Source organism: Elephas maximus, chromosome 7 (genome assembly GCF_024166365.1).
Source record: "Elephas maximus indicus isolate mEleMax1 chromosome 7, mEleMax1 primary haplotype, whole genome shotgun sequence".
NCBI classification, from domain to species: Eukaryota; Metazoa; Chordata; class Mammalia; order Proboscidea; family Elephantidae; genus Elephas; species Elephas maximus.
In genome coordinates this window covers 124253952-124280195 of record NC_064825.1, presented here as the reverse complement: position 1 = coordinate 124280195, position 26244 = coordinate 124253952, and the positions used below count along the sequence as shown (strand labels likewise).

Here is a 26244-nt window from a genome sequence, read left to right as displayed (position 1 = left end):
ACTATGAGTTGGAGTCGACTCCACGGCACTGGGTTTATGATGCTGAACAGTTTTCAGAGGAGCTTCCAGACTAAGAGGGACTAGAAAGAAAGGCCTGGTGATCTACTTCTGTAAATCCTATGGCTCACAACGTCAGAGCTGCAGCGGGTCATGGGGATGGCGCCGACGGGGCAGCCTCTCATTCAGTTGAGCATGGGGTAGCCATGAGCTGGGGGTGACTCAACAGCAGTTAACAATTTATAAAGCACCACCCTGATAGAATGGACTAGAAGTGTAATCTAGGGCCTTGGCAAACAGGTTACTTTTGGGAAAACCGCTCAGAGTTGTTTTGAGGACCCTGCCAGTCAGAGCCAGACAGGCACAGCTGATCGCCACGGGACACTCAGGTCTACAGTCACTCCAGTTCTATGGCCAACCTGTGTAATGAGTGGTTGGCATGAGGATTCCGCAGCCGAAGCTCTGACACCTTAGTGCCTCCCCAGGCGCTGGGACTCCACTCGCTCCCCGTCAAGCCCCTTTCAGCGGCTCCCCTAAAGCCAAGCTCTGTGGACCTGAGAACCCCTCCGCTCGCTAGCAGGTAGGCGGAGGAAGGCATGCGCAGGCGCTTTCGCCCAGGGATGCCGGCTCCCCACCCAGTGGGCGGTGCCTCTCCTGGGGGCGTGGCCCGAGCCCTGCGGGGGCGGGGCATCCGCTGCTCGCAGGAGGGGTCTCAGAGGCCTTTCCGTGGGGTGTGGTACCGGGTGGCCGCGAGTGTGTGTGTCTGTGGAGGGGGCGGTGTCGTGGTCATTCAGAGGCTCGCGGGGCTGGGCCCCCAACGTGGTGGAAGCGGGCCGACTGGCGTGGGCCCCGTGCTCGGCGTCTGGACGTTGGAGGGGTGTCACATCCGGCGGAGGGGGCGGGCCTCGTGGACCCCGGAAGTGTGGGCGCCGGCTGAGGTTTCGGTGGCGGTGGCGGTGGCGGTGGCAACAGCGGCCCCGGCAGGTGAGCGGGGTTGGGGAGGGGCCCGGCTTGCCGCGGGCTGGCGGGCGGGCGGGCGGGGCCGAGGACGAGGTTGGGGGGTGGCGCTGGCAGTGGTTCCCGGCGCTCCCCCGCCAGCCCGTCTCACCCTGGCGAAGGGCGGTGATTGGGCGCGAGGGGCGCGTGACACACGCCGAGTGGCAGGAGCCCCTGCCCCTCCGGGAGGGAGGGGAGGGACGGAGGCACCGCCCCGGCTCCCCCGCAGGTCGCGCCTCCAGCCCCGCCTCCACCCCCTTCAGCCCTTCACTTCACCTTTAAGTCATTAGAGCTAGTTCACCCATTGTACAGATGGGAAAACTGAGGCCTGAGAGTAGGATCTGACTTTCCAGAAGACATACCGGAGGCCGGGGGCAGAGCTGGGTCGAAAGACTAATTTTGACCCCCTGGCCTGTATGCAGGAGCCCTGGTGGCGGAGGGGTTAAGAGCTCAACCCCTGACCAAAAGGTCTGCAGTCGAATCCACCTTGGAAATCCTATGGGGCATTTCTTCTCTGTATTATTGGGTCGTTATGAGTTTTTGTTTTTTGGCCTGTATGTACCCTTTCCCAGGGGCAGTGAGAGGAAGGGTTTCAGCCTTGGCTGGTGCTCTGTTCTTGTCCCTTATTCTGGACCCCGACTTGCACCACCCGGTATCACTGGCCAGTCCTATGCTTGGACCTGCTAGGTCCAAGGTGCAAAAAAAAAAAAAAAAAAACCACCCCACTGCCATCAAGTGGATTCCTACTCGTAGCCACCCATAGAGTTTCCAAGGCTATAAATGAAGCAGACTGCCACATCTTTCTTCCTCGAAGCCGCTGGTGGTTTTGAATTGCTATCCTTTTGGTTAGTAGTCAACTGCTTTAACCATTGTGCCACCAGGGCTCCCAAGGGCTAAAACAAAAAAAACTGCAGACCGGTTGCTGTCAAGTCGATTCCAACTCATAGCGACCTACAGGACAGAGTAGAACTGCCCCATAGGATTTCCAAGGAGCGGTTGGTGGATTCAAATTGCCAGCCTTTTGGTTTGCAGCCGTAGCTCTTAACCACTGTGCCACCAGTGCTCCTAGAGCTCCAAAGGTCGGTGGGGTATATACACCCAGCATGTGGCTCGTTTCTCTGCATTTCTTCCCTGAAGCTGGTGAGGTGCTTATTTTCACTCTTGTAAGTGGGGGAAGGCATTCCCCAGGGCTATGTTGGGGATACTGGCTGAGGTGATTCTATACCTCACGGTGTCAGCCCCTGAGCCCAGTCACTGTGCTCTCAGCTACACCTTGTCTGGGAATGCTCGCTCTAGGAATGTCCATCTTCAGCTCTGGAAACTTTCCAGTCTCACTTCCCTTCCTTTTGCCTGTATCCCAATTCTTTTGCTGCCTCAGGCCTTTGCCACCCATTCACTGGCTCCATGGCCCTAATTCAGTAGCTCTGGCTTCCTGCTGATATACCCCGGATGCTGCTACCTGACCGTCAAAGCTGGATGTGACGATTGCAGAGAGACTTGGGAAGGAAAGACTCCTTTTTTTTTACTGTTGTCCAAAGCTACAGCCCTGCATAGGCCTGAACCCTGTACTTCTGGGTGGGAGGAATGGCTGTTGGGCTGCAATACTGGACTCTAAAGTGAGAGTCTTTGTTCTCCATGGTCAAAATGCCCAGCAAAGCTTTTTTCCTAGATTATCTTGGAAATCTGGCTCCATGCCTTTGTAATTTCCATTAGGTAAAAAATGTTCATTTGCGACTTCTTCACCTGGGCAGCCCTCGTGGCTGCTCTGTAGGTAGCAATACCTTGGATGTATTGCTTGCCTGCTGAGGGCTGGGCACTCTTCTAGGAGCTTTGTGAACATACTGACTTCTCAGAGCACTCTAAGGTAGGTAGCACTACCGTGTTGACAGATGAAGTAAGGGAACTGTAGAGATGTTGGGCAACTTGGCTAGGGTCACATATAGCTAGTAAGTGGCTGAGTCGGGTTTTTTAACTAGCAGGTCTCATTTCAAAACTAATGAGCTTCCCACTCTCTGATATTGCCTGTCAGATTCCTCAGTGTTCCAGACTTGCCGGGCCTTAAGAATCTTCTGTGATGCTTATTGAAAATACAGAGCCCTGCCTCTGGAGAACCTGGTTCCGACCATCTGGAGGGGTCCCCAGGAATCTGTAGTTTTAACAAGTGTTTGGGGGGATTCTGACTGCGAGGCAAGTTTGGGAAGCAGTGCCTCAAAGTTTGTGGATTTTCTGGGCCCCTGGTAGCTTGGCAGTGCAGTTATGTCTAAGGATCCTTGTTTCCTTATGGCTTATCTGCTTTGAAATTTTCTAATCATCCATGGAAAGGGCATTAGGGCAGGCAGCCACGTGAATCCCTTCCAGATGCCTTTGGCCAATAGCACTAGGGTTTTTCCAGGCTGACATAATCAGGTCATTGAAGACCTTGTTTTAATCTGATCGGATCTCTGAGTGTGGAAGTTCTGTTAGGACTTTCCTCGCAGCATCTGGAGTTTTCAGAAGACTCTAGTTCTCCCCAGCTGGTTGGATTCTGGCAGAGAGGCCTCTGTGATGGCAACAGTCCCTGAGGTTTTGCAAGTTTTAGAGGCTTGTTTACTTAGCAAGTGCGCCCCCGACTTCATCCCTCCCCGCTTTATCTGCTTTCACTGGCTTATGTGAAAGACTGGGCAGACATCAAACAGGTTTGTTTTGGTTTAGCTGGGGCTGACTGGTGGGACCCCTGGGACCTAGGATGGGCCAGACAGGAGAGGAGCGGGGAGGAGAACGGAACGCTGGCTGGTCCTGTGCCATCCCCGTGATCTGTCACAGATCGGCCTGTTGAGATCCAGAGGGTTTTCACTGGCTGATTTTTTGGAAGGAGATCACCAGGCCTCTCTTCCTAGCCTGTCTCAGTCCGGCAGTTCTCCCGAAACCCGTTTTGACAGCATAGCGACACGCAAGCCTCCACTGATGGACGGTGGTGGCTGTGCCAGAGGTGCAGTGGCTGGGAATGAAACCCAGGTCCTCTGCATGGAAGGTGAGAATTCTGCCCTGAACCACCACTGCCCCCTAACTCTTGGTGGTTGCTTTAAGGTTTCCAGTATACATCTTTAGCTTATTGTCGTCTATCCTCAAGTGATACTATGCCACCTTCCATATGGTGTAAGAACCTTACGATAGCATACTTCCACTTCCTCCCTGTTGGCCTTTGTACTGTTGTCACACATTTTACTTCTGTGTATGGTATAAATCCCGTAGTGCGTTGTTGTTGTTTTTACTTTTAACAATCATCTTGCATAGAGATTTAAAAAAGTCTTTTATATTTGCGCGTTTGTGTTTATCATTTCTGGTGCTCTTTATTCTTTGTGTAGATTCAGATTTCCATCTGGTTTCATTTTCCTTCTGACTTGAGGACTTCTTTTACCGTTCCTTGTAACGTTCTGCTGCCGATGAATTATTTTCATTTTTGGATGTCTGAGAAAGTCTTTATTTTGTCTTTGTTTTCGTAAGATATTTTCCCCGGGTACAGAATTCTAGGTTGACTGTTTTTCTTTCATTCCTTTAAAAATGTTGCTCCACTGTCTTCTGGCTTGCATTGTTTTATAGGAGCAATCTGTTGTTTTTCTTCATTGTTTCCCTACTCGTGGTGTGTCTTCCCCACCTTCCCTCCTTGGCTGCTTTTCTTTTATCACTGATTTTAAACAATTTAGTTATGATGTACTTTGGTATAGATTGGAAACCCTGGTGACATAGTGGTTAAGAGCTGCAGCTGCTAACCAAAACTCTGGCAGTTCAAGTCCACCAGGTGCTCCTTGGAAGCTGTATGGGGCAGTTCTTCTCTGTCCTATAGGGTCGCTATGAGTTGGAATTGACCCGATGGCAGCAGGGTTTTTTTTTTTTTTTTTTTCTATTTTTGGTGTAGATTATCTTCATGTTTCTTGTGTTTGGGGGTAGATGAGCTTCTTGGATCTGTAGGTTTATAGTTCTCATCAAGTTTGGAAAATTTCCAGCCAGTAATTCTTCAAATATTTCTTCTGTTCCTCTTTCTCTCTACATTGAGGACTTCAGTTACTTCTGTATTAGGATGCTTGAAGTTATTCTCACAGCTCTCTGATGCTCTGTTCGTGTTTTTTTCCTGTGGTTTTATTTTGGATAGTTTCTATTGTTATGTCTCCAAGTTCATTAACCTCTTCTTCTGCAATGTCTAATCTGCTATTATTCCCATCCAGTGTACTTTTTTAATCTCAGACATTGTAATTTTCATCTCTAGAAATTTGATTAGGGTTTTTGTTTTTTTTAATATCTTCCATGTCTCCACTTAACATGCTCGGTCTTCCCATTAGCTTTTTGAACGTATGGAATATGGGTATAGTAACTGTTTTAGTAACTGTCTACTAATTGTGTCATCTATGTAATTTCTGGGTCTGCTTCTGTTGGTTGAGTTTTCTCCTCCTTATGTGTCTTATTTTCTTTGATGTCCGGTAAATTTTTGATTGGATGTCAGGTGTTGTGAATTTTACCTTATTTGGGTACTGGATATTTTTCATTCCTGTAAATATTCTTGGGTTTGTTTTGGGACAGAGTTTCAGTTACTTGGAAACAGTTTAATCTTTCAAAGGCTTTCTCTTAAGCTTTGTTGAGTGGGATCAGAGCAGCTTAGAACACGACTAGTCTTTCCCCGCTACTGAGGCAGTGCATGTCTTAGAATTCTACCACTGACTTGTGGATTATGAAGTCTCTCCACTCGGGCTGGTGGGAACACAGAACTGTCCCTGGCTCAATGTGAGCTCCAAGGATTGTTCCCTCTAATCATTTTAGGTGTTATTTTCCTTGGCCACAGGTTCTTTTCTTTATTGTTATAATTTATTTTATTTTGTTTTTGAGAATATATGCATTAGAACATACACCAACTCAAGTTTCTGTATGCCCAGTTAGGACACTGATTACATTCTTCGAGTTATGCAACCATCCTCACCCTCCTTTTCTGCCCCCTGAGTTTCCTGTCTAATCCCTCGAGCTCCCGTTGTCAGTTTGATCCCATGTAGGTGGATCTTAAAAGAGCGCAGTGCTCAAGGCGGACATTCCTTACTAGTTAAGCTAAACTGTTGTTTGGTTTGAAGAAGACTCCAGGGGGTATTTTGGGTTTAAGGTTTAAAGATTATCTCAGGGCAGTAGTTTTGGAGGACTGCAGGTTGTCTTCTTACACACAAGTGCTGATCAGCTCTGAGCTGAAAACTAGAGGGGGAACCCTCCGTAGGCTTTCAGAGTTCTCTCTCTGTGCACCTCTCACCTCTCTGGACCTCCGCCCTGTGAACTCCAGCCACCTTGGCCTCCTTGGACTCCCAGCTCCTTCTCTTCAGCTTGGGGAGCCTCTTGGGCTCCTCCTGGGTACCCCCTGACTGTGCATGGCATGAGAATTCACTCTAGGCTGTAAGTTGGGGCAGCCATAGAACTCACCTTGTTTGTTCACCTCTCTCAGGGATCACTCCTGCACTGCCCAATGTCCAGTGTCTGAAAACTATTGTTTCCTTTATTTTGTCTGTCTTTTTAGTTGTTTGAGGTGGGAGGGTAAATCCAGTCCCTGTTCTTCCGACTTGGCTGGAAGTGGAAATCCCTGTCCGATAAGTCCCATAAGCATCGTTGAGTACCTTACGTATGCCAGGCATCGACCTAGGAACTGGGATGCAGAAATGAATGAAACATAGGCTATGCCCTTAGGAGCTCACATCTCCCTGAAGAAACAAGATTGGCCCTTGGCTGGTATCTGAGAACTGGATTTCAGGAGGGTCCCAGCCTTTCGCTGATAAAAGTTGCTCACTGTGTCTCAATTGTGCTGAACACGTGCTTTCTTTCTGGGAGCCTGGAATTTTGGCACATTGCAGACAGAGGGTGCCTATGTGGCCAGCCCCCAATAAAAACCCGGGACACTGACTCACTAATGAGCTTCCCCGGTAGATAGCATGTCACATGTGTTGTCACAACTTGTTGCTGGAGGAGTTAAGGGCATTCTGTGTGACTGCACTGGAAGAGGACCCTGCAAGCTTACACCTGGTTTCCTCTGGGCTTTGCCCCATGGGCCTTTCCCTTTGTATCCTGTTGCTGTAATAAAGCTTCGCCATGAGTAGAACCAAATGCTAAGTCCTGTGAGTCTTCCTAACAAATCACTGAACCTGGGAGTGGTCTTGGGAGCCCCCCACTAAATGGCCTTTGTGGATCCTTTCCTGGACTCAAGAGTAGATCTGAGGAGGGTGTGGCTTTATTTCTCTTTCTGTGGCTCTTGTCCACAATACGACTGTCTGCTGTTTATGTTTCTGCTGGACCCAGATGTTCATAGAATCAGACTTGCCACTGGCAGCTACCCCACCTTCTATTACCCCACCTAGGTTGGCCACAAAACAAGAACAGTGAGTCACATCATTTTGACTTGGAACAAACAACCCTCCTGTGGCTCCTTCATAGACTCCTGGATATTAGGCCTTGGTGTGTCCTGGCCTTGAGCGCATCCTGGCCTTTACCTTAATCTTGATCCTTCCTAAAGGGATGGTTGAATCAGCATACTCCATGCAGATTAGAAAGTGTGTGGGGGGAGGGGTGGAGGATGACAGCTGCAGATGACAGTCCTTCTCCCGTCATCTGAACAGTTGGAACAAAAGAGAAACAGTTGGAAGTTTGGGGTGAAATAGTTTAGATTTTTTTCCCCCAAGTCAGAGCCAGGGCCAAAGAAGAAACAGGCTTTTAGTAAGTGTGTTTTTTTTTTTTTTGCTGTCAGGAAGTTTCAAGAACAGGCTACTTATTCAGTAACTTGCTTCCTGACCATCATATGGCTTGAAGCCAAAAGCTATGGATCTGAATACACCAGCCATCAGTCATGTCACCTTGTTGATTGATTCATCTCCGGGGAAGTCTTACTGTTCTGTCTCCTCAGAGTCCCCAGGAGAAGAACAGGAGTTGCAGAGGGTGGGATGGGCTGGGGGTGGGGTGGGGGGGGAGATGGGCTGAGGGGGGGATGGGCAGAGGACAGGAGCTCTACTTGGTGTTAGGACCGTGTATGGAGCCGTGCTGGGGGCCAGGCATCAGACTCTCCAGGCGCGAACTCTTCATCCTTGCCAAAGCCTGTTGTCCAGAAGAAACCGAGGTCTGGAGAGATCAAATAACCTGCCCAAGCTCCCCTGTCAGAGCACAGGGCTGTCACCTTGTAGATCCTGGGCTTCCTCTGTGGATCTTCCCTTTTGTCTCAGGAACTGAGAAGGAGGAGGCCCTGCTGCTAGTGCCCCTGGCCCCCTGTGCTCCAGGGGCTGCAGAGGACTTTATCCTGAGGGCTAGGAAAGCACAGTGTTTATGGTACTGGGACTTGCTGAGGATGGAAACCCTGAGTAGCACAAACATTGATGTACTCAGCTGCTAACAGAAAGGTTGATGGTTCAAGTCCACATAGTGGCACCAGGGAAGAAAGGCCTGACCTGACTACTGTCAAAAAAAAAAAAAAAAAAAATCCATTGAAAACCTTGTGAGTACAGTTCTACTTTGACACTGTTGTAGGGTAAAAAAACACAATGTTTAGTAAAACAAAAACAAAGTTTTATTTGGCATACATTCAAAAAGGCAAAAGTTGAGAAGCAGACAAGCACGCTGCCAGAGCCATGTCTGCCCAGTCCCAGGAAGTATTACAGAGTAAGCAAGAATGGGAAAACGGACAAGTGTGCTGCCACAGACGTGTCTGCCCAGAGTCCGAGTCCAACGAAAGTTACAGTCATCAGTAGATATTAACATTACAAGTGGGCAAAAGCACTGAAAGCTCCATCTTTTCACAGATTGGCTAGAAACTGTGATCCTACATTTTGAATCCTCTTTCTTAACAATCATTGGTATGGGTTTCAGTCAGGACAGTCAGGAGGGTCTTCACTGGTCCAACTAATTTTCTTTTCACTAAAAGCTAATAGAAAAAGATAAGAGTAGAAAGGCTTTTGTGTTCTGGCTTATGTAATATTTTCCAAGATTATCTTAGCTATTGTCTTATACCTCAGGGCCCAGTTGGTGTTTCCTTGTAAGCCGTTGTGAGCCCAGCTCCAGCTGGGTCACATTCTCTATGCTCAAGCACAGGGAATAATGGCTCCAGTATTATTTCCTAAATCATACACATAGGCACACCAGGAGTCAGAATTGACTCAGTGGCAACTTTTTTTTTTTTAATTTGTTGAGAATAGTGCTGTGCTGGGTTCTAAACATAATGAAAAACAGAAACACAGAAACAAAAAAACCCCCAAACCATTCCTGTCGAGTCGATTCCAACTCATAGGACCCAAAAGCTACGGCTGTTAACCAAAAGGTCGACAGTTTGAATCCACCAGCTGCTCCTTGGAAACCCTGTGGGGCAGTCCTATTCTCTCCTCTAGGGTTGCTATGAGTTGAAATTGACTCCACGGCAATGGGTAGGACAGTTGAACTGGCCCAAAGGGTTTCTAAGATTGTAATCTTTATAGAAGCAGATTGTCACATCTTTCTCCCGTGGAGCAGCTGGTGGGTTTGAACTGCCGACCTTTTAGGTTAGCAGCCAAGTGCTTAACCACTGTGTTACCGGGGCTCTTTTGAATATCATATAAAAAGACCCTCTCTTCAGGAGTCTAGTTGGAAAGATCTCAGTAAACACGACCATTTATTCAGTGTGCGCCAGAGCTGGGCCTGTGTTTTGCAGATGTGATTTCATTCTTGCTGTAGACACGGCTGAGGGCCAGTGTGGGCAGTGAAGGGCTAGGCCTGAAGCCAGACCGCCTCAGTTGAAACTCAGGCCCTTCTTTTTTCTTGTTAGAGTGGGCAGTCAGGGAACGCTCTTCCTCTCAGTCTTCTCATCTGCAAAATGAGGAAAGCCCACCCATAAACTGCACCCATCTCTTGTGAGGCTTGAGTCAGTCCTAAATCACCTAGAACGGTGCCTGGTACGTCAGGAGCACTCTCTAAAGTTAGCTGCGCTTACTGTTACCGTTCGTCTCTTATAGATGGGAAGAGGCTTCGGGAGGGGAGCTGGGCAGTAGGTGGCAAGCCTGGTTGAACCCCCTGCAGAGTCCGCAGGCATCACAGCTGTCAGGGAATGGTGGAGGGGGGCCCTGAGCAGGGGTAGTGTAGGGGTTTGTAAGGTTGGGATTAGCAGAGGCAAAGGGAGCAGTAGTTCTCAAACTCTGTTCTGGGAAGGTGCTTGGGGCCTCCTTGAGGTCAAGGTAGAGACTGAGCTGGGAGGGGAAGGCTTTCCCCTAGAAAGCTGCTCTCTGCATTGGAGTTTGGGGTAAATATTTCATTTGAGAGAAAAAAAAAAAAAATTTGCATACAATAAGTTGAAAAAGCTAAAAAAAAAAAAAAATCAGCAGGAGTGCCAGGCCCACGGGAAAGCTGAGGCTTCCTGTAGTGAACAGTTGGACTGCTGGAGACTGCCCCCTGCTGGAGGGGATGGGTGAGGGGAGGGGAGGAGGGAGCGGGAAGCAGTGCTTTAAAAGTCAGCCTGGAGGGCCTGGTAGGATGGTTGTAAGGAAGAGACCCTTGAGGTGGGAAGACAGCCTGGAGTTTGTGGAAGGGCAGGGATGAATGGATGCATTTAAGGGACTTTGGGACAAATGCATAGAGAAAATTTGGTGATAGGGCATCAGAGTTGAGGGAGACGTACACCCCAGAGATGGCCTGGAGGGTGGGAACCAGAGTGAGGGCAGAAGCTGATCGATGGGAATTGAGGCTAGGGAGAGGATTCTGTTTGGGGGAGAGAAAGGTAGTGAGTGAGGGTTGAGTGGAGATGTTGACAGGGTTGCAGGTGAGAGGTGGAGGTCCCTCAGACTCAGGAGGAATCCCATTATGGGCCAGGTCCTCAAAGGAAGGCCAGTCACCAGAGCCTTGAGGGATCCTGAGGGGCACATTCCAGCCTCTCAGTCCTGTGCCCTGCTGTGTGGGCTGCCCACAGCCAGCTGGGGGTTTAGCCCCTGGCATGGAGAAACCTGAAGTCTTCTGCCCCTCCTGAGTCCCACCACATCTGGGACAGTAACGGGGGTTCCACTCATCCTTCCTGGGGGCCTGCCACTGGGCATAGGGGTGTCACATGGAGTTTTTCAGTGGACCCAAGGAGCATCAGGTTATTGTGTAAATATTTATGCAAAAATTAAGAGTTTCCTTATATTGCGAGATTATATATTCCCCTCACGGCTGTACTTGCGTGCTTCGGAGCTGTTTCAGAAAGCCACACCCTCTACTTCCCTCTGGGACCTGCTCTCTCAGAGTTGACTGTTCTCTGACAGCGCCCTACCTGGGGGCCTGGTGTGGGTGTGGTTGTCAGGCAGCATTCTACAACAGTCAGGTGTGAGGGCGTGTGTGGATTCATTCTGTCTTGGGCCTTGGTGGCTTGATGGTAGAATTCTCGCCCTCTGGGCAGGGGACCCTGTTCAATTCCTGGCCAGTGCCAGTACCTCAGGCACAGCCACCATCAGACTGTCAGCGGAGGCTTGCATGTTGCCGTGGTGCTGGACAGATTTCAGCGGAGCTTCCAGACTAAGACAGACTAGGAAGAAAGGCCTGGTGAACTACTTCCAAAAAATCAGCACACACATGGGGTTGCCATGAGTTGGAGTCAACTCTGCTACAACTGGTTTTTGTCTTTTTGTTTTGTTTATTCATAGGGAGTCGGACGACTAAAACAGTCTGATTCCAGTGCACCGCTGGAATCATTCTGGGAAAAGAAAACTGGATCAGGTCAACAAATATGTCCTCATTAGGCAGCAGGATTAGAAGGTTTCTAAGGCAGCTGGACCAGGTGTTTTTGACATGAGAGGTGGGATGGGGTGAGTTCCATGTAACCCATGCTGATCCAACTTTAAAGGTTGCTATGGTAACAACTTCTTACGCTAACTGTAGGTGATGTGGAAAATTTACAAGGAACTGAGGGCTTTTACAGCTCGCCTGGCGGTGTGATTCCAGTCTTGGAATAGATGGCAAGGAAGTACTGGCTGGTAGCAGTAAGGGGCAGTGAGTGGTTGGAGCCAGTGCGTTCGCTCCCAGGTGCTGGGAACCTGCTGAAGCTGGAACCCGCCTTGCTCAATCTCACTCCTGGGTTATGATTCAATAAAGCAGTCATTTTGCTTGGTTCAGTGCTGAGCCCCAGGGGTTATAGGAGTGCCCCCTAATCATCAGATTACCCTCCAGGGGAAGAAGAAGAAATGTTTCAATGCTGAGGCATCTGCAAGGTGCTTTCAGAGCTGTTAGCTTGTCTGAGCCATCCAACAACCCCCAAGGTGGAATTATCATCACCCCCGTTTTCCCTATGAAGAAACTGAGGTTAAAGGACCTGATCAAGGTCACATAGTTAAAGGGCTGTGGAGCCAAAGCACAAATCTGACCCCAGGTTCTGTGCTTTTTCTCTGTGTGTGGGGCGGGGGGGTGGGGGGGGGTGGGGGGACAGGCATTAACTATTTAGGGGTGAGGGGCACCGTGAGCAGTTACTAGGATGAGCATCAGTGCCCTTGCTACTTGGAGCATTTTGCCCTCTGTCTTTACTTCCCTCCCCCTGCTTGAGTTCATCCTGGCAGAGGATCTCTGAGTTATTTGAAACTCTGTTTTTGAGCTAAACAGTCATGGCAAAGATGTCCTCACTGAGCAAGAACCATCAATATGGTGTCTTGCCCCCGCCCCCCCCCGCTTTAAGAACAGGTCTGCAAGCTGCCCTGCATTTGAGCTCTTGTCTGCACCCCCGCCCCTACCCGGGGGTGAAGCACAAGTCTTCCTCCTCTGCTTGAGCAATGGCGTGGCCTCTGGCCTGAATCCTCTGGGCTGGAATTGGCCCTTGGGCCTCACTGTCCTCCCTGACATCATGTGCCCTGTGTTCAGGTCATATGCAATCAATTTAGTCAAGATTGGAAGTAATGGAAAGAAGTTGACACCTGGAGATAAAAGTAGCAGGGCCAGAGGGCAGGAGGCCTCGTTCCCTCCTCACCTGGGTCAGGTGGGCCTCAAGAGCCAGGGTCCCACAGGTCCCACACCTGGAGACGCTCCTTCCTTGGTTCTGATTGGTGCTGCCCTCTCCCACCCCCATGCATCTGTACTCACTGCTTTGTATCAAAAGGTGGGGCTCTGGGACTCTTGTGAAATGTCTTTGTCACCTCTCCCTTCTGCCTCCTTCTCTGTGGAATCTGTCTGTCCCCTCCGGGGAAGGTACAAACCACGATGTGTGGGTTTTGATGGCCCACCCAATGTTTTTTGCCACTTTGAATTGGTTGCTGAAGTTTACAAATGGGGCACTTCCCTGGCACCCTCCTTCCTGCAGGTACTTCCCTCAGATGTGTTCCCGCCCGGCTGGCTGGCCCTTGACTTGCTTTCCTGGACTTGTAGGTCGCTGGGTATGTGACTGTTGGTGAAGACGGCAGCGACAGAGAAAACCCAACCGAAAAAGTCAAAGAAAGAAAGGAGGGAGGGAAGGAGGGAGAGACAGAGGAAGGAAGAAAAGAAGACCACGAATGCTTTTTTCTTCTCAGGTTGTTAATTGAGGAATTAAAGTGACCTTTTCTTTCTTTGGTGGAGGGACCATGTAGATCAGTTCATGACTTGCGCCTTCCATTTTGTCCCCATTAGATGACTCTGTGGAGACCATCCCATCACCTTTGAGTTGGTGGTAAAAAAAAAAAAAAACCCGTTGCCGTTGAGTTGATTCCAACTCATAGTAACTCTGTAGGACAGAGTAGAACTGCCCCATAGGGTTTTCCAAGGAGCGGCTGGTGGATTTGAACTGCCAACCTTTGGGTTAGCAGCCGGACTCTTAACTACTGCGTCCCCAGGGCTCCTGAGTTGGTGGTAACGCCCCAGGAAGAGGTGTTGTCTTGATGTACCTGAGTGCCATGCAGCCACCTGCCTCTGCCCTCCCTTTGCCCAGCCACCTCTCCCCCGGTGCCGTCCACTTCCCCGCTCCTGACTCCACTTGTCCCCAGATCTGTTAAGACCTTGTATTTGCAATGGTACGTTCTGAGGTTTTTTGTTTGTTTTTGAACGCAAACAGTTGCTTGAGAGTTAGGATTGGTTTTTATATTTTAAGGCAGTGTCTGGCACATAGTAAGAACCCCATAAATATTTATTTCCACCACCTGTCTGTCAGTTTGTTGTACTGTGGTGGCTTGCGTGTTGCTATGATGCTGGAAGCTATGCCACCAGTATTTCACATACCAGCAGGGTCATACATGGTGGACAGGTTTTTTTTTTTTTTTTCTAATTTTTATTGTGCTTTAAGTGAAAGTTTACAAATCAAGTCAGTCTCTCACATGAAAATTTATATACACCTTGCTACCTACTCCCAATTGCTGTCCCGCTAATGAGACAGCCCACTCCCTCCCTCTACTCTCTCTTTTCGTGTCCATTTCACCAGCTTCTAACCCCCTCTACCCTCTCATCTCCCCTCCAGGGAGGAGATGCCAACATAGTCTCAAGTGTGGTGGACAGGTTTTAGTGGAGCTTCCAGAGAAAGACAAACTAGGAAGACAGACCTGGTGATTTACTTCCAAAAATTAGCCAATGAAAACCTTTTGAATCGTGACAGAGTATTGTTCAATGTATTGCTGGCAGATGAACCTCCTGGGTTGGAAGGTGCCACACGTTAGCGCAACAATGCACTAGAGCACATCAGGACCATGAAGATGGCGCAGGACCTGGCAGCATTGCATTCTGTCATACACAAGGTCGCACGTGTTGGAGCCGACTTGACAGCAGCTAACAACAACAATAAATAATCTGTTTACACCCCTTTCCTCCCAGTTTGGAGCCCTGGTGGTACAGTGGTCAAGTGTTTGGCTGCTAACCAAAAGGTCGGCAGTTCGAATACACCAGCCGCTCCTCCCAGTGTGTCCTTCCTCCTTTTAATTGGGGCCTTGCAAGTTCTTGGCACATAATAATTGTTCAGGAAATGTTTCTTCAGTGAAGAAATGAATGATGGTGTGAATAAATGGAAGAAGGCAGGGTTCTCACACCCCATTGTCTTGTATACTTGTCCACGTGCCCACTGGCTTGCTCTCTCCCTCGCTTCCTCTGTCACTTTTTCAAAGAGCTCTGTGTGCCAGAGCCTGTGCTGGGCGCTGGCAACACAAAGATGAGTAAGACCTTCTTGCCTTATCTCTTCAAGTGGTTTCTCTCATCTCATCTTCAAACTCTTCTCTCTTTGCCCCTCTCCTCCAGCAGCAAACTTCAGACACCACTGGAGAAGTAGCCAGCATCCTCCTGGGTACTTTGTCAGTGGGCGGGGGTCCCTGTCAGGGCACTGTGCCAAGGGGTTGGGGGATTAGCCTTGTCAGACCTTCCAGAAACAGAAGCCTGTGGACTCTGGGTCCTGGATCACTTCTCTGCATTGTGGCCTCCCTGGTGGTTTGGATTTTCCACTGTGTGGATGACTGGGAGTCAGAACATGGCCAGCGGTGGGTGCCCAGGCTCAGCGGCACCTTCCCCAATGGCAGCTCTTTGGGCGTCGGGCAAGATGTCGTCCTGTCCTCGGAGAAGTGCTTCCTGCTTCAGCCTCACTTGGGTGGCGCTTAGCATAAGGGGGAACCTCTGTGGCTGCTGAAAGGCAGGCACCTCCCAGAGGCGGGCGGTGCTGTGGTATATCACACAAGATGGCACTTGCCTGCCCGGCTGAGGTGCTGTCAGAGGGTGGGGATGTAAGCCACCTGCCTCCACAGGCAGGACCGAGGAGGAGCTGGAGTCTTCAGCCTGCGAGGAGCCGGAGTCTTCAGCCTGCACGCGTGGGCTGGTAATCTCTGCATCTGGATGGCTTCATGACTGAACTCTGGCATCATCACCCCCTGGGCCGAGCAAACCGGGCAAAGGTGTTCATGAAATTCAAACCCCAGAAGAGGGCAAGAACTTGGGCCTCTGGTGGTTTACCCCAACGAGCTTATAGAAACTTTGGGAAATCCCCTTCCTGCATCTTTCTGGGCTTCTCAAATTTCATCCCTGAAGTAGGATTAATTAAGCCCTGTGCTTCCTTTACTTACTAGGGTGATTCTGTTAGTTAATAGGAGGGTTTGCAGAGGGCTTTGATATTAGAAGAAAGGAGCCATGTGACCATAAGGGATTGTGTACTCATTTTACAGGTAAGGAAAATTGAGTCCCTAAAGAGAATGTTTGGCCTCCCGCTGTTGGGCAAAGTTGACAGTGGGTTTCTGAGCTTGCCTCGTGCTGGAAAAATGGGGACATGTGGCTCTCCGGGTGCCAGCAGTGCCTTGTGAAGCCATGGGGAGGCCAGCGAGAAGCGGGGCAGCTAGGTGGATGGCATCTTGTGGAGGGAGCGTCACGCCAGGGTTGGGGATCCTGGGTGTGACGTCCCCCTTTTGTCACCACAGGCAAGCTGCTTGAACACTTTGCCTTAGTTTTACCGCTTGGGAAATGGGCATGGTAGAATCAAGAAGGATGTTGAATTAGGAACCAGAGGAGGTGGAGTTAGGAGAATAAGTGCTGCAGCCCACCTCTCACTGTGGCCAAGTAATTTCAACCGAAAACTCGCTCTACCCAAACAGGCCCATTGCCACTGAGTTCAGACCGACCTTGAGAGATCGTCTAGTGGGGCTTGACCCATCTATAAAATGAAGGTGTCTTACACCTGAAGCTCTTGAGGCAGTTAGAATGTGCATGACTTATTTTGAAGTCCGCAGGGAGGGACCGAGATGCTTCTCTTCTGAATTTGTGGGAAGAGTGGCAGAGGCAATCCTTAGAGGAGCCGGGAGACCCGCCTACTCATTGTCTCTTGATCTTTAGGGCTCAAGAAGGGTCTAGTGAGTAACAGGCCTCTTAGGGAGGCTGGGCTGTGTCCTCACTACCTCCAGTCTGAAGATGTTCCCCATGAGCTCATTGCTGTTTGTTTCCAGAACTTTCCATGTCATTCAGTATAACCCAGGGGCTTGTAAACTCAAATGCCTGCACTGGGTGGAGACGGAGTTTGCTGGAGGCCCTGGCTGCTCACTCCAGCTCGTTGGGCCTGGTGGCAGTGAGGCCCCTGTGTCACTAGATCTTCCCCTGTTCTGAGAGAGTGTGATGCCTGAATATTTCTGTGAAAGTTCCCATCTTCTAAATGGTGGCTACTGGCTCCACCTTTGTGGGTAGGCTGGGACTGAGACTTAGGAGTGTAATATGTTGTTAGCTTCCTTGAGTTGGCCCCTGACTTAGGGTGACCCCATGCACAATGGGATCGAACTGTTGTGATCCATAGGGTTTTCGCTGGCTGATTTTTTGGCAGTAGATCACCAGGCTTTGCTTCCTCATCTGCCTTAGTCTGGAAGCTCCGCTGAAACTTGTTCAGCATTATAGCAACGTGAAAGCCTCCACTGACAGATGGGTGGTGGCTGCATACGAGGTGCCTTGGTCGGGAATCCAACCGAAGTCTCCTGCGTGGAAGTGGAGGATTCTGCCATCGAACCACCGCTGCCCCCGGGAGTGTGAAATGCGTATGGCTAATGGCTGGAACAGTGTTGTGTAGTCAGGGCCTGCCGGATCACCCTTCTAAGGGTTGTCTGAGAGCTGGAGGTCAGAGGTCTCAGCTGGAAAATCAGCCCATAACCAGCTGGCCTTGTTCTTAGGTCCTCCTGACTGAACCCTTGAGACTCCAGAACCTGCAGGTGAGGAGGCCATGAGGAATTCCTAAGTTCCGCAGCTCTGGCCCTGAGGACACGAGTGAAAATGACACCTGGGACAACCATTGAGCCCTGGACCAGGGCGCAGAGAGCCACCAGCACAGAAGGGCTGCCGTGGGTCAGGGAGTGGGGGCTGGAGAATTTGGTAAAGACAAGAATGGTTCTTACCTTAATGAGTGTCTGAGGATTGGGTTTGTTTTCGTTTTGTGTCTTTGCTCTCCCAGAGCCTGAGCACCTTGGTAAAGGGAGGTGGGTTGGAAGGAGAGTGTAGGGTATGGTCTAGGCACCCAGACGCCGGATCCCGGTTATGTAGAACTGGCTAGTACTGGTGACTGCTGGTGCCAGGAGCCCCGGCCTGGGATGCTGGGAGGAGAGGGCAGTCATCAGTGGAAGCCATGAGCGTGACCATGCAGAGTCAGAACCTGGTTCTAGGGGCCGGGTTCTGAGGAGCCTGGTGCCCGGGAGAGGGCAGTCTAAGTAGGGGAGGTGTGTGTGTCACGCATTGCCAACTTTGGGGTGAATTCTCGCTGCCTACAAAGCACTGCGATTACTCAGACCACCAGGTAGATGGTACAGGGATTTTTGCCACAGGGAGTTCAAGGCAGTCCCACACAACCAGGTGTGGGATTTAGATTCCAGAGAAAGATTATCAAAGAGAAAACTCTTTGGAGACGTCAGTCATGCTTAGGAGTGAATAGGGGTCCTGAGATCCAGAAGTTTGAGATCAGCTGCTCCAGGCTGTACTGTCTTATATGTAGCATCTAGCGTGGAACTCAGGGGTCCCCTGGCCTGGGGAATCGCGGCTCTGCTTGGGGCTCTCCTGATGCAGGTGTTTGAGCGCCAGTCCTGAGCCTGCTAGGAGCTTTTGCAGATGGAACAGCTGCAAATTTGTGTGTGCCTGGCCAGTTGCCCACAGCTGAAGGCTCTGTCTCGGCTCAGGAGTATCGGCTGCGCTCAGCCCTGACTGCAGGGGCGGACACCCTGTTCTGTGGTGGGCCCCTCCCTGAGCGGAGCCATCTGGGTTCTAGAGGCCTTAGTGATAGTCAGCAGCACTTGCTGAGCACCTTCTCTGGGCCAGGCCTGGCGCTAAGCCAGCGGAGTCCCTGGGTGGTGCAAATGGTTAACACGCTGGACTGCTAACTGAAAGGTTGGTGGTTCGAGTCTACCCAGAGCTGCCTTGGAAGAAAGGCTTGGCGATAAATCAGCCATTGAAAACCCTTTGGAGCACAGTCCTACTCTGATGCGCATGGGGTCGCCATGAGTGGGAGTGGCTTTTTGCCTGCATTATCTTGTTGAACGCTCACACCCACCCTGTGAGGGAGGTGCTATGGTTATACCCGTTTTACAGATGAAGAGCCCAGGGCCTCAGGGAGCTTCAGTAACTTGTGGGAGATCGCCCAGCCGGTTAGTGGCAGGGTGGGACTCAGATTCACTTGTGTGAGGTCGCCCAGCTGGTTAGTGGCAGGAACCTGCAGGGTGTTGCTCTCCTTGTCCTGCACATCTTGCTTGTCTTGCTGGAGCTGACTGGTTTGCAGTGAGACATGAAACAAAACAAAATTTTGTTGCCGTTGAGTTGATCCCAACTTCGAGTGACCCCATGTGATGCAGTAGAAGTGCTCCATAGGACTTTTTTTGCCTGTCATCTTTATGGAAGTGGATCACCTTTCTTCTGCAGCGCCACTGGGTGAGTTTGAATTGCCAACCTTTAGGTTAGTAGTTGAGGGCAAACCATTTGTGCCACCCGGGGACTGCAGTGATAGTAGGGGGCCTAGAACAGCACTTTTTAACTAGGACTGAAGAGAAAGAGAGGTTCTTGCTTGTTGCTTTACCCCCTCTTCTCCCGTCCCCGAGTTCTCCTCCACCTGCCATTCCCCAACCCCAGCGTTTAGACCAAGGGCATTTGGAAAAACAGTGAGTGAGGTGTGGACAGAGTGTAGGTCTGAATTTCGGCTCTGCCGTTTGCTGTCTGTGACTTACCTGACTCCTCAGAGGCCCCCTCTGGAAATGGGGCCATTCGGCCTGGGGCAGCGTTTGTAAAGCTCACGTTGCAGGGCTCAGGATCTGGTGGCCTCCTCATCTCTTGACCAGCAGAGCAGACCCCTCAGGATCTGGCCCTGGACTAGCTGCATCTCAGGAGAGACTCTGGGTTTCTGGCCCCACCCTGGCCTGTCACCACAGAGCTCTGTGTGGGGCTGGGGCACCTGCATTTTCAGACTTTCCTCGGTATTCAAGTGTACACTGAAGCAGGAGGTTCCATTCCCGGGGAGGGGCTGAGGCTATATTCAACCCATAAATAGCAGCGATGACTGGGTGGCGCTTTATCAATAGGGTGACCATGTGGGTTGTCGCCAGACCAGGACACTTTTGAGCATGAAGGGTGCACTATTATAACTATACTGGGGCACAAGGAGTGAACCAGGACTGTCCTGAAAAACAGGAGCATGTGGTCGAGGTTCGTCAGTTTCTCCTTCCATCTTCCTGGTGACCCCAGGAGATGCCATTCCTCTACTGGTACAGATGGGGAAACCGAGGCCTGGAGAAGGCTGCTTCTGCCCCCACAGCTATGAGCCTGGTCCTTGGTTCATGCCTCTCTCTGGGCACAGTCACCACCATTGGCTTGCTGCAGCCAGGCGCCAGTGCAGGAGGGTCTTGGGGCCTTGAATCCTGTAGTGTTGGAACCTTCGAAGCTAACAAAACCTTTGCAATCAGGAAGAAGCAACATTAAAGTTACATAATGCAAAGCTGGGGAAGACAGAAGGGAGAAAACAGAAGCTAGACAAAGATGGAGGATCCTGTTAGCAGAAGGGAAGTGGTGCTGGGCGTGTTTGTCCTCTTCTCAGTCCCTCGGGTGTACCTCCCTCCTGGGGCCTGACTGTGACCTGGCTGTCACACAGACGATTGATGTCCCTCAGGGCTGAGTGACAAGCTCTCTTGTCAAAGCAGATGTCCCATTTGGGCCGGTCGATTTCTTTCCTCCTGATTGTCTGAGAGGCCAATTGGGTGATTTTTTTTTTCCTGCTCTGATGAGGACATGCGTGTGACAGGCCATGTTTGTGGCATGTGGTGAGGACTGCCATTGCAGAGGCCGCGGAGGGAGATCTGAGGCTGTGGGCACGCTTACTATAACAAGCAGTGGCACTGGTGCTGGTACTGGAAGCAAGGAGCCCGCTGGGGCGTGAAGGTCGCTGATATTTCTACTCAGACAGAAATAGATGCTGCCTGAGGGCGTGGTGGCTTCCGAGCTCACAGGCAGCCTTGGGCCACATTTGGTCTCTGTCACTGACTGCCTGGATCTGTTTATCCTCTGCCTTTTCCTGTCTGCTCCTTGGGGAGCTTCACCCACCACCACAAGGGACCGCAGTTTCGCTTCTTGGGCTGCTGAGAGCTTTCACATATCGGGTCGTCCACGGTTTGGGTGGGTGGGGAGGCTCCTAGGTCCCCCCAGGGAAGGGGGTGGGCAAAGCAACAGGACCCTGCCTTTCTGCAGCCTCCCTGAGGAGCGGTCTCATGGTAGGGAAACTGCAGCTTGTGTTTGTCCCTTCCCTGTGAGTAGCCCTGTCCTCACATGACTGCCTTCTGTGTCCACAGGGAAGATGGAGACACTGAAAGACAAGACCTTGGAGGAGCTGGAGCAAATGCAGAATGACCCGGAGGCCATTGACCGGCTGGCCTTGGAATCCCCCGAGGTAGAGGGACCCAGAAAAGGCCAGCAGATGGGACCGAGGCCTTTTATAAGGACGCTTACTTTTTAGGTGTTTGGGACAAATTGACCTCCCTTCTCTGTGCCCTCACCCTGGTTTGGACCCTGGGCTGTCCAGGCCTTGGACCTATGCAGGGGACTCGGGGTCCCCATGGTTCAGGCTTCTAGAGCCTCCAGGGACCCAGATGCCCAAGGAGCCCCCCTACCATTGCTCCAGCCTGACTCTGGAGACAGCTCCCTCAAGCACTGGGGCTGTTTGGTACCTACTTTTCCCTAAGGACTGTGTGTGGCCCCATGTCACCCGTGATTCTAGGACTTCACGGAGCCATTCCTGGATAGGACGTAGGCTCATCTCCTGTTGACATGTTTCCGTTGGTACTTGGCACCTCATCCTCTCAGCTCCTTATCACAGAGTCCTCGTGGGAATAGAGGGCCCTTCTGTCTGTATGGAGCTTTGCACTTTATCTCCTGGGACCCCGTGACTGCCCCGCAGGTAGGAGAGGTCAGGTGATTGCTGTGGCCACATAGCTGGAAGTGTCCGCTGTCACCTGGAGTGGCCCCTTACATCAGGGAGACACCTGCACAGCCAGTTCCCAGCTCCTGTGATTATCATTTGGAATGCGTCTCCCCCCTCCCCTCCATGGATGAATGGGTGTGGTATGTTCTGTGAATCCATAGTATGTTAAAAAGCGAAGCAAAATCCCGAAGTTCCTCCATCCAGCTTCCCCCACCTCTCTTGTAAGGAGGAGCACCCCTCTCTGTAAGGGGAGCACAGTGTGCCTGTGGTTGCTTGCCCTGTCCATGGGCTTGAGTGCCTGTGCACTCTCTGCCCCTCACTGCCCTCTGCCCCTCGCCGCCCCTCTGCCCAGTGAGCCGTCTTTGCTGGGCTTGGAGGTGACGAGTCCTGCACTGAAGAGACGCCCTGGCGGAGCGCTGTATGAGGAGAGCGAGGGGCTCCGTGGGGAGCGCCCCCCCGCCCTAAGGCTTCACCTCCAAGCACTCTCACTGGCCTCAAAGCAGAGCTTGTCTTGGTTAAGCCCCAGGGCGGATCCAAAAGGTGAATTGGGCTGTGGGCTCTGCCAGGTCTTGCTCTTAGCGAGCACAGTGCCGGGCACGGTGTAGGTCTTCCTCCTTTCACCTCCCACTCATTTGTCACATCGTGACTGCAGGGTGTGTCTCGAATCTGCTGAGAGCCCCATGTCCAGGAATCCCAAGGCCTGCTTCAAAGTGCATGGGACTTCTTAGAAGCAAGCCTTTATGTAACTGCGAAGAGCTGACTTCCAAGCTGAGCAGGCCATTAAAATCCTTGACAAAACGCTGACTGAAGGAAGATGTAGCAGGAACCATCTTGTGGTGTGCAGCCATGCCTGACCGATCAATCTGAATGCTCTGAGAGAGAAAATAGTCATGTGGATCAAAGGGCAACAGAGTAGGGCAAGCTCCTTAGACTCTCACTGAACCTTTGGGTACGTTCCCTCTCATGGGCGGTGGAGACGAACTGAGGCACTGGGGGACTGGAGAAGAGGTGGCGCTGGCTTGGTTGGGAGTGGACTCAGCTTGGAGAATGGAGTCAGTGGGGCTCTTTCTCTGTGTAGGAGAGTATAAATGGGGGGGGGGGCAGGATGACCAGCTGTTTTGGGCTGGGTGCTGGGCCTGGTCTTGTTGGCTTCTTATAAATGAGAGGTAAAGGGCTTTAATGGCCACTCCCATGGGAAACTTTGGGGAGCCATGGGGAGATAAAAACCTTGGTGGCGTAGTGGTTAAGAGCTACAGGTGCTAACCAAAAGTTCAGCAGTTGGAATCCACCAGGCACTCCTTGGGAACTGTATGGGGCAGTTCTGCTCTGTCCTGTAGGGTTGCCATGAGTCAGAATCGACTCGACCACAGTGGGTTTTATGGGGAATTGGGCAGAAGTGGGTAGGATGAGTTCTAGGGGAAAATGACATAGCGTAGTTACTGGTTAAGACTCTGGGCAAAGGCAGTGGGTATATTTGAGGGCCAGATGATCTGTGCGCCCCTCAAAGGCAGCTGGGCAGGGGACTCTCAGGCTCCCCACCCTGCATTGGCCGCATGGGTAGAGCAAAGCTTCCTTGGCTAATAAGAATTGGGCTGAAAATCGCCAATGTTGATGTCCCCGAGACAGTGTGCTTGCTGAGTGGCCACAGCGGAGTTTTGTGGAAGCAGACAAAAAGCCCAGATGTAGGGAGCCGGCTCTGCACTGGGCAGACCTGGGAGGCTGTGCCTGAGCTCTATGATCCCTGAGACCCTGGCCCTGTGTCTGGTGGAGGCCTGGGTTGGTCCCAGTACAAGCTGGCCGTGATGGAGAAGCTACCTGGTGCAGAGCCACCAGCTCGCACGTGGAAGCTGGCCTTGCTGAGTGCACCCTGAGCCCTGTTGCAGCCTGTGTCCTCTGCATTGGTGCCACCATGGTACTGTCAGTGTCTGGTCCCTACTGTCTCAGGGGTGGCAGCTGGGACCCTCCAGCCCTTTCCTTAACAGAGAGGACTCCCCAGCAAATGGCCAGGCTGCCGGTCCTCGCATGGCTGGGAAGCGTTTCAGTAGCTGCTGCTGCGCCAGCTGGTGGCAACAAAGATCCCAGCAGAGGGGACAGAGTGTCGCGTGGCTTGGTGAAGTGTTTTAGCAGGGCACATCCAAGGCACAAAGGTTGTCACCTCCTGTGTTGGTGGACTCTTCTGCTGGCCCTTGTGCCTGTGGGGAATCACCAGCAGCTCTTGGTGGCCACTCTTAGCTCATCTGCACAGCCCCTCTGCAGGATACACCCGTGGCCTCAGTGCCAGGTGCAGGTCCCTTCTGAATCAGGGACCACAGTCTGCTCCAGGGTCCTGGTGCTCTCACCCCTCAGAGTAACTTGATTTGGGGGCCTCATTGGGTGTCTGGCCTGTGGGTCTGACCTGGGCCACCATAGTCCACCTCAGTCTAGGTCTCTTGACCCTGAAGCCTGGGGATAAGTGGCTGGGACTTTTGGTCCTTTCCCTCCTAGAAGCTCTAGTTTTCTCACATAAATTAGTCCACCCCTCCCTGAGCTCTGCACAGCCCGTGGTGGGCCTGGCACTTGCTCATCACTGACTGTGGGCAAGGTTTTCACCTTGAGTGTCAGTTTCCCCTGGGGACAGTGGTGTCCTCCTCATAGGCCATGGAAGGGGTAAGTGAATGAGGGCCTGGGACAGAGTGCTCTGCTCAAGACTGCAACCCAGGTCTGTCTGACAGGAGCAGAGGCTGAGTGAGTGTTGCCTTGGTTTCAGGTTTCAGGTGAGCAGTTAGTCCCAGAAGCCCCTGGTCCAGCCCACGGGGAGGTTAGTGGTGGTGGTTTTTGTTCTTACGGCTGGGTGTCCTCCTTTCTAGGTCCAGGACCTGCAGCTGGAACGGGAGATGGCACTGGCCACGAACCGGAGCCTGGCCGAGCAGAACCTGGAGTTCCAGGCTCCCCTGGAGATCAGCCGCTCAAACCTGTCGGACAAGTACCAGGAGCTCCGGAGGCTCGTGGAGCGGTGCCAGGAGCAGAAGGCAAAGCTGGGTAGGAATGGCGGCCCTGAGGGTGTGCTCTGAGGTGCCCTGGCCAAGGTTGGAATGGGGAGAGCTGCCGGAATAGCATGTGAGATAGGACCTCCCCACCCCCCACCCAGGGCAGGGCATTTATTGAGGGTGCTGTGCTCCCAGCCCTGTGCTGAGTGTTTTACACACATGTGCTCACGACAGCTGTGTGTGGGTATGTCCCATTGTTACGCTCCTTTTATAGATGAGAGAAACAAGGCTCAGAGATTCAAGGACTTGCCCAAGGTGACACAGCTAGAAGTAGGTGCAGCTGGGATTTGAATCCAGAGCCCACACTCCCTTAGACAGCTCGGCTTCCACACCTTACAGAGCCGGCCTGGGTGCTCTGCATCCTGGGACCTGGCATCTGTGAACTGGGGGGACCGTCCTGGTCTTGGCAGGGAGGGGGCTTGACCAGTAAATTTTCCGGTGATGCAGAGCAGGATCGGGATGGGGTAGGTTGGGCTCTGATACCTGAGTCTTCTCCGTTTCCGGGGCTGGGTGGGGGAGATGGTTAGCCAGGGTCTGGGCTGGGTGGGGGAGATGGTTAGCCACGGTGCAGGCTGAGCCAGGGAGATGGTTAGCCAGGGTCTGGGCTGGGCAGGGGAGATGGTTAGCCAGGATCTGGGCTGGGTAGGGGAAATGGTTAGCCAGGGTACAGGCTGAGCCAGGGAGATGGTTAGCCAGGGTCTGGGCTGGGCGGGGGAGATGGTTAGCCAGGGTCTGGGCTGGGCGGGGGAGATGGTTAGCCAGGGTCTGGGCTGGGTGGGGGAGATGGTTAGCCAAGGTGCAGGCTGACCTAGAGAGATGGTAGCCAGGGTCCAGGCTTGGCTGGCCAGGCTCTTTGCGCAGGAGGGTGATCTCAGGGAGCTGGGCCGAAAGGGCCCACTGGGCCCACCTGAAGGGGCTCTTCAGTAGACCCCAGGCCTGGGCCTTCATGCACCCAGAGGACATTCTGAGCCTTCTCTGGAATCTCAGCTGTCACCACTGCGAATTGGGGTGCACTTTTGAAATGTCAACATTTCTGCCCTCCCTACCAGAGAAATTTTCTTCGACACTGCAGCCAGAAACCCTGTTAGGGCTTCTACAAGTTGAAGGCATGAAGATTGAAGAAGAGTCTGAGGTGAGACGGAGAGTTGATACCCCTTCTTCCTTAAATGGGTGTCAGCCACTGGTGCACCCAGGGTATGTAAACTGTGAGTCAAAGGAGCTTTTAGGAGGTAGCGAAGATGAATGAGGCCTTCAGAATGAGGCCTATGCAAGTAACAGAAACAGGATGGAAGGGCCAGGCAGCAGGAGCCCCCGGGGGTAGAGAGACCAGGCCCCCAGCCTCTCCTTTCCCAAGCTGTCTGGCCTCTCTGCTCTGCTTTCCTCGGGCGTCCTTCTGTCTCTGTGGGCAGA

The 26244-nt window shown here is 51.9% G+C and overlaps 1 protein-coding gene across 4 annotated transcripts in view; it reads left to right on the top strand.

Moving 5' to 3' along the window:
* The first annotated feature begins 694 nt into the window (after positions 1 to 694).
* The window catches only part of VPS37C (VPS37C subunit of ESCRT-I), a 33354-nt gene continuing 7804 nt past the window's right edge, over positions 695 to 26244 (top strand). The window contains exons 1-5 of one of the 4 annotated variants that reach the window (XM_049892136.1): positions 1048 to 3668; positions 14542 to 19275; positions 21180 to 21277; positions 24655 to 24826; positions 25884 to 25966. In XM_049892136.1, coding sequence (XP_049748093.1) covers positions 19239 to 19275; positions 21180 to 21277; positions 24655 to 24826; positions 25884 to 25966 — 390 coding nt within the window. In that variant the 5' untranslated portion in view covers positions 1048 to 3668; positions 14542 to 19238. Of the gene's footprint in view, positions 982 to 1047; positions 3669 to 12452; positions 19276 to 21179; positions 21278 to 24654; positions 24827 to 25883; positions 25967 to 26244 lie in introns of those variants that run through there. The other 3 variants (XM_049892137.1, XM_049892138.1, XM_049892135.1) reach the window with 3 other exon arrangements.